We start from the raw sequence: 8,269 nt of genomic DNA on the forward strand, positions 1-8,269 counted from the left end.
TATGTCAAGAGAGACAGTCTGATGCAAGCTCATACATGTCATTTAAAACATGGTAGCATTCCTGTAACTAATGTAGCTAACTATATTAAGAGGGTCATTTTTAATAATTTCTAAAATAATTAAATTCCAACAGGTTAAGGAATCTTAAAGTTTTTCTAATCATAACGACAACAGTCTAAATAGAAAAATTATTCAGTCAAGGGTCAAAGAGTCACTAGATACTAGATCAATAACCTATGCTCAAAGCTGAAAAAGCACACATTAAGGAACACAAAAAATGTTCAGTAGAGAAGTAGCTTTTTACATGCTTAAGTAACGTGAAAATATGTGTACATTGTTACGATAAATTTCTACAACAGTAGACAACATGATTATTTAAAGGCTGGGCATGATGTGATATGTAGTCCCAGTGCTCCAGAGGAGGCCACAAGATAGTCATGAGGAGTTCAGAGTCAACTAATGCTACCTACTGCCATTTTGTCTCAGAAACCCAAGGGCTAGGGACAAAGCCTAGTGGTAAAGAGCTTGACTAACCATATAAAAGGTCATAGGTTTGATTAGAAGGACTACTAAATAAAAAGAAAAAAAAAGATAAAAAGATTAACTTTGCTATCAAATAACTACCCCTATAACTTTCTTCTTTATAGGCTTATGTGAGAGATAAAAGTAAACAGTGGAAAGATCTGAATTCAATGCCCAGAACCAAAAATAAATACTCCATCAGTTCAGGAAATAACTTAAAAAGCTTGAGGTTGCTTGAGATAGCTCACACCAAAGAGAACTTGTCGTTTCTGCAGAAGCCAGTGGATAGGCTCAGCAGAATACAAGTGGATGTTTACACCACCTGTAACCCCCATTCCAAGGGATCTGATAAGCTCTTTGGTCTCCATGGACACCAAGCATGCACATGGCATACATGCTTACATGTAGACAAAACACTCACATAGTAAAATAAATATAAGAATTAAAATAAGTTTAAAAAAGGAAAAAAAAAACTCTAAATGCATTCACTGCTAAAAACAATGGCATAAATGCAACGTAGGTAACTACTGATTTTCTATTAAAATTTGAGACAACTCCACTAGAGGAATTCATGTCTTATCTTGTAAGCCTGGTCAAATGCCCATGTTTGGTCATAAGCCCTAGGGTTAACCTGCTGCTGACATCTTAAGTGCTTAAACTTCATTCTAAGCATTTCAGAATAGCTGTTCAGATTAGCACTGCCTTAGCACACTTCAGAGGAAGTTCTGTTTGGAGAAGGCAACAATCAATGCAAAAACTCATAACTGCTCAAGATAGTAAGGACAAGTAACTGCTGAATGCTCAGCCCTAACTAGGTCATCTACAAGACCACCTCCGCGGCTTAAGGAACATGACATAAAAGGGGACAAAAGAATGTAGGAGTGAGAGGGTGGGAAGGAAAACAGCAAAACACTGTGTTCTAGATATGACCTGGTTGTTATAAATGCAAACATATAACAGTAGTGGTCTCTGCACACAAACGGCACAAGACTGGATCCACCAACATTCAACCATGGACAAGAGTGGGCTCATAAAGCTCCACCCCACCTTGGGGAGCAGTACAGGAGTGGTCCTAAGCTGTAGTAGTGTAGTCTGGTAAACTGACCTTGTAACCTTTCCTTCATGTTCATGAAGGCAACACTAATTAAATGCAGTGGAGCACATACACAAAAGGACATGACAGTAGAAGACCTGTTAGGAAGATGAAAAGAGTTTGATGGGAAGGAAGATGCGAGAGAATAATAGGGGGAGAGGATGTGATCAAAGTACAATTCAACTGATCAAAGTATATATTGTATTTGTATGAAATTATGAACGACTAAGTAAATCTAAAAAGAAATTAAAATAAAATAAGCACTGACACACTAAAATAATAAAATAGCCCTACCCAGCAAAGGAAATCATCAACTGAGAGTAAAGAGACAGTCCACGTAATGAAAAAAAATTCTTTACTAGATACTCATCTGACAGAGGATCAATTCCAGGATATATACACAAACCAAAAAGTACACATAAGAACAACAAATAATACAATCTTTAGTACAAGATATTTATCTTATAGGGGATCAATTCCAGGATAAATAGAGAGAAATAAAAAAAAAACACCAAAACAAAACCAATTCAATCAGTAAATGGGTAAATTGAACACACACTTTTCAAATTGAGAAATATAAATGACCAATGAATTAAATAAAAATATATTAGCATATCAGGGAAGTATAACCCAAAAGAAAGCTGAGATTCCATTTCAACCCAGGCAGAAAAGAAACGCTCACAAGTATGGTGGCATCCTGTATACACTGCCACAGGACAGAATTCAATACGAAAATTTCTCAGAAAGTTCAACATAGAACTCCCATATAATTATACCTAACTCTGTGTATATACAGTTACAGCTAAAATATCCCCAGACATGTTTATCACTAATGTACTTTGAAAAACTAAGTTATAGAATCAGCCTAGGTGCCTAGGGATGAACACCAAAGAATGGCATTCACATAGCACTTTCTTCCATCCGTGTTATTTGTAGGAATGTGGTTGTAGCTGTAGAATAAGTAAACTGTAAAATAAGTCATTGTCACAAAGTTGAACATCACACGCTTTAACATATCTGTGGAACTTAGGGAAGAAAATAGGACATGAAAGTAAAGTAAAAGTAGGACTACCACAGACATGGAATGGAAACGGATAAGAAAGAGCAACAGAGAATGAATTATCATCAAAGAACATTGCATGCATTATCTAAAAATGCTATAATAAAAGCTCATTATAATATGAAATTAATATATACTAAAAGATGACACATGAGATGCAGCATATTCTTAAGTGAAACTATATGAAACATCTACTGCACCAGGCTGGGGAGATGGCTCAGCAGGTAAAGATGCTTGCTGCAAAAATTGATGACCTAGTTTGGGCATCCAGGATAATGTTGGAAAAGAAATGATTCTCCAAATTGTCCTCTGAACACAACACCTTGACACATCAGTATTCACTGGGACTCCCTCCTAGTACCATCCTGTTTTCTGTTTTATTATGTGCACTGCGTTTTCATGCTCTTTACTTATTTTTCTAATCTCACCCCACCCTGGTAAGTGGTATACTTGTTAAAGTTGGTCCCCAACATACAACAACAAACATTATGAAACAAGAACCTTAGGGGTGGAAGAGAGGTACACATACCTTGGTGGTAACTAATAGGTCTCTAATTAATACTCAAGAGACACTTAACAATTGGGAAATCACCTAGGGTTAGTGAAGTCATGTATCTTGATGGAGAAACTATAATAGCCATTTTACTAAACCAACATAATTCCTAACTACACTCTAAATATGTACCCTTATGGTCATATACCACTCTTCCTCAAAGATATTTCCCTCTGTAACAGTGGGAGATCATTACAGAAAACCACAAGGGACTAAAATGCAGAGCACAACTGGTCATGTGTTCTCAGTCCAAACTAGCAGATCTACAACACAATTCCTGCACCTAAGGCTCAGGGATCATGGTAGAAGAGGGTAGGAAGACTGTAAAAACCAGAAGAACAGGAAGTTGCTGTGAGACCATGTCTCCTAGAATATCTGAGCTGAGATACCTATGAAGTATCATCAATATAGATGCCAAAAAGAGACCTGAACAAGGATAACATGCTAACCTGTAAAATGGAAATCCCATGGGCCTCAATCCTAGACAAACAACTACAGGCAACAAAAGAATACTTAAAGTAACCAATTGGTTAGCCAATGAAATAATACACATACAATTAATATACAGACGGGGCAATTTACACACAATTTATACAGATGGGGCAATTTATACACACACTTTTTTTGTGTGTGTGTAAAATAAAATAATTAAAGAAAAGGAGGACACAAATTTGTGAGAAAACAAGAGTAGAAGTGGGGGCAGGGTGCATAGAAGGATTGGAGAAAAAGTAAGAGGGAAATAATATAATTATTTTAGGAAAAAAATCTAGTCAGCCAAGTATTTCAGATTAATTTGATTCTCAATAGTTACCGTTTCAAACAGAAACTGGTCAAAAAATTTTCTTAATCAACGGCAATTAACATACAAATGAAATTTCCAATATTTGAGGCTATTTTGTCACAAAATGCTTAGAAATTTAGAAATATGCTTAGAAATATAAAATCTTGTAAAAACAATCACACAATTTCTCATTTAAATCTACATATTTCTCCTAGTAAAAGTATTAATTACTACAGTTAAACAATTCCTTTAAATAGGAGCATCCCACTTTTACTACTCATTACCCTCAGTCTTGTAAGAGCCCACTGGGAAGTATATGTGCCTCCGATGTAAAAGCACTTAGTTAGAAAGCTCATTACAGTAACAAGTCAGAATGTTAAAGAGAGTACTTTCATGCTGGCTATGGTTAAAAAGATATTCCTGACAGAGTATGTATCTTGGTGCTAAAGCCTATACTCAGCATGTTCAAGGCTCTAGGTTGAAGACCAATACTATAACAATTAATTTTTAAAGAGCTTTTCGGTAAAATAGTTCATGTTTATATACAACTTGAAAACTTCAACTGTACCTCATCCTGAAGTTCATCACCACTTTTAACAGAAGCAAGCATGTCATACAAGGTACAGCAGAGATCTTCAATTCTTGGTGCTTCAGTCATTTCCTTTGAGGTTGCATTTAAGTACTTCTCAACTTCACACCACAAAAAGGTACCATTTGTCTTTTCTACGGGTTTGAGTTCTGGGGTGTAGTGCTCCTGAAAATGTTCATTCAAGAACTTCTTGTAGTCTAAGCTTATAGTTTTCTGGGCTTCGCCATTTACTGGCAATTCATCAAAATGGTCCAGATCATGCATATCAAAAGAAAATGCTAAGTTTTTACCAAAAAACACTTTATCACTACACTGGTTTTCTGCCATCTGGACAAGAGCAGTCATATCATCTTGACTAAAATGAGAAATAATTCGATTAGTGGCATTACAAGCTGTAGTAGCAGATGACAATGGAAAGGGACCAAACATCTGTCTGATGGCTTTTGTCTCCATGTGACCAACAGAGTCCGTCAAGTGAAATGTCATAAAGAGAAATGCAGCTCCACTTTCAATTTCTTCTCTCCCAATATCTGCTCCAACTATTCAAAAACAAAAACAACAAAAAAGTATTAGCTTAACTGAATCATCACTCAACTTGGTGCTTTCTAAAAAAAGAAAAGAAAAAAGAAAAAGATAAGATCCTTCCACTTGTTGATTGAAATCAATTTAGGACTACAAAAGTCCATTCCCAAATTCCCAAAGAATTATGTTTGATCAACAAAGAGCATTTTAGTTCAACCAACCATTCATTAATCTATATTAAATACAGAAGCTACCTAATAAAAACACTTGCCTCTTTCTAAAAATGAGCTATGAAATAAAATTTATTTAAAATTAAACATTAATTTGATGATAAACTATAGTAAGCTTTTAAAATACTTCAGAATTACAGACAAGAAACTCAAAGGAAACCTCACATACTCATAGCTTTCTTTCCAATTTGTATAACAGACTTAAATGACAAGAAATAATTGCAGATAAGCCTATACAGCTCTCATTCAAAACATTTTATAGCACTAGCATGTGTGTGTGTATGTGTGTGTGTGTGTGTGTGTGTATGTGTGTGTTTAAAACAAATCTAATTTACCATACCATACAATATGAAAGAAGGATACTATGTATGCTAAAGCAGACAAAAAACTTCACAGAGGTATATGGTCAGACCCTATTTTTAAAGTGTCAACTGCCCCATATACAATTTTCTTAAATAAAGAGAAAACAATTGAATTTCAAAAATTTCAGAGAATAATCTTAAAATAGGAAAAAAAAAGAATTTAAATTTTCATGAAGCCCTAACATGAATGTGACCTTTCTGAACAATAATGGTATATTTGACAAGACAATAAGCATTTGCATATTCCTGAAAGTATAGCTCAATTCATCCCTCAAAATACTAAACAGTTCGGATAGCTGGGTGTTCCTACAAGAGCAGGAACTGACTCCATCTTTTATTGTTTGGTTGCTTTCCTCTAGTCCTACTATCTAGTACTTGTTTTCTGCTCTAACTAAAAACAATGTCTTATTATTCAGGAAGAGGTCCCTCCAAATACCATGGAACCCATAAAGTCAACTACTAAGAAAGCAAAGGCATGAGGATCACTTGAGCACAGTAGTTCAAGACCAGCCTGTACAATGTAACATAACCTCATACCACCTGGTATTAAAAAAAAAATGACTTTTTAAAATAAATTATATTGCTTAAAGGTTTGGGTTTTTAATATTTCTACAGGTAATTTAACAAGGTTGGTATTGTTGATACAAAACTCTAAACAAAAAATGGAATTCATAAGACTGGAGAGATAGCTCAGCAATTAAGAGCAATGACTGCTCTTACAGAAGATGGTCTACTTTTTATTCCAAGGACCCACAAAAAAGATCACAACATCTTTACCTTCACCACGCTCTTCTGGTCTCCATGGGTACTACATGAACATGGTATACAAACATACACATACACATGATACCCACATCCATAAAACAAAATTTTAAAAACTCCAATGCAATTTACACCTATATCCAACATTTTAGCATGTAATATTTCTTTATAAAAACAATTTATTAAAACTTCTTAAGTTACCTTACTTTGTTCTTTAAAAAAAATCTTGCTCATGCTAAAATAAGAACTCAAGCATGAAAATGTATAAGAAACAACTGAAAACAAGTCATTAAACAAGACTCACAGCAATCCTTTATTTCACATTTTTCTCACTGCACTAGGTTCCCTGTAAGTTCCTAAAAAGTAGATGTGTGTCTGATTCTATTTATTAAACAAATCTTAATGATAGATAAACAGCTTTAAAAATATAGAAGAAACATGTTACATTACTGAACATGGATTTAACTTAATTTCCCAATAGTAGGTAAGTAACTGGTAAAGTTATGGAACAATCTTGGGGTAACATGGAGAATGTGTGCATATTACTGTCTTGTGTTTTATATTGCTGTAAAGAGTCACCATGCCTCCATGCTGCCATGCTTCCCACCATGTTGGTAATGGACTAAGCCTCTGAAACTGTTAGCCACCCCAGTTAAATGCTTTCTTTTATAAGAATTGCCATGGTCATGGTGATTGATTAGTTAAGAGTGATATTCTGATTAATCCTAATCAGTAGCAGAGTGAATGAGAGAGGGAGAGACAGCGAAAAAGAGACAAACAGACAGACAGATCAACTGGCTGACTGAAACTGGGTTACTTTAGCATGGGCTACTGAAACCACAGAGCCCACTCCCAAGGACAGACTTCCTCCAACAAGGCCACTACCTCCTAACCTTTTCAAACAGTGCCACTCCCTAGTGATCAAGTATTCAAATCTAGGAGTCTATAGGGGCTATTCTTATTCAAACCACCAGTTACCATAAAAAGTACTATTAACATGTATGATAAGCAAGAGAAAATTCGTGAGTTAACTTTCAATAGGGAAAAAAATTATAAACTCAGAAAAATCATTACAGATCAAATGCAATGGTTTCAATACAACTGACCTATGTGAAAGCACAATAACCTGTAAAGCACATCCCAAAATGCTTAGGAAGAGCCAAAGTGTAACAGTCTTTCTCAGGATCACTTTTACCTGGCAGAGAAAGAGCAGAACTGAGTTTAGCTAGCAGGCACTCTCCTAAATATTAAGAGAACCTTACTGTATAAAACATTTAATGGTGTAAGAGGTCCTTCTGTCTATGTGTTGTTTTCATTGGTTAGTAAAGGAACTGCTTTGGGCCTATAGCAGAACTGAGCTAGGCAGAGAAAACTAAACAGAATGCTGGGAAGAAAAAGGTGGAGTCAGGAAGACGCTATGTAGCCATCAGAGTCAGACATGTTGAATCTTTGCCAGTAAGCCACAGCCACGTGGCAATATACAGATTAATAGAAATGGGTTAAATTAAGATATAAGAGTTAGTCAAAATGAAAATAGAACTAATGGGCCAAATAAAGATTAAATGAATATAGTTTCTGTATGATTATTTTGGTTCTGCACAGCTGGAAGGGATGAACAGGCGGCTCTTGCAATTAATTGGCACACCAATGTGTGCTAGCTTAATCCACTAAAAACATGAGAGAATATGAAAAGAAATTGGACACACAAAATTAGAGTTTAACACAGCTTCTTGCTGTTTGCTGGCAGCATGCCTCAGCTCCTTTAGAAGAAATTTTCCTGACTCAGCAGCAGCAG

The 8,269-nt window shown here is 35.4% G+C and overlaps 1 protein-coding gene across 1 annotated transcript in view; it reads right to left on the reverse strand.

Annotated features, from left to right (window-relative positions):
* Ascc3 (activating signal cointegrator 1 complex subunit 3) overlaps positions 1-8,269 on the reverse strand; it is a 315,331-nt gene that overhangs the window by 282,068 nt on the left and 24,994 nt on the right. Inside the window, exon 4 of the mRNA XM_005363511.2 lies at positions 4,578-5,137. Within this exon, the coding sequence (XP_005363568.1) occupies positions 4,578-5,137 (560 nt within the window). The remainder of the gene's footprint in view (positions 1-4,577; positions 5,138-8,269) is intronic.

This window comes from Microtus ochrogaster, linkage group LG9 (genome assembly GCF_000317375.1).
Source record: "Microtus ochrogaster isolate Prairie Vole_2 linkage group LG9, MicOch1.0, whole genome shotgun sequence".
Taxonomy (NCBI): domain Eukaryota; kingdom Metazoa; phylum Chordata; class Mammalia; order Rodentia; family Cricetidae; genus Microtus; species Microtus ochrogaster.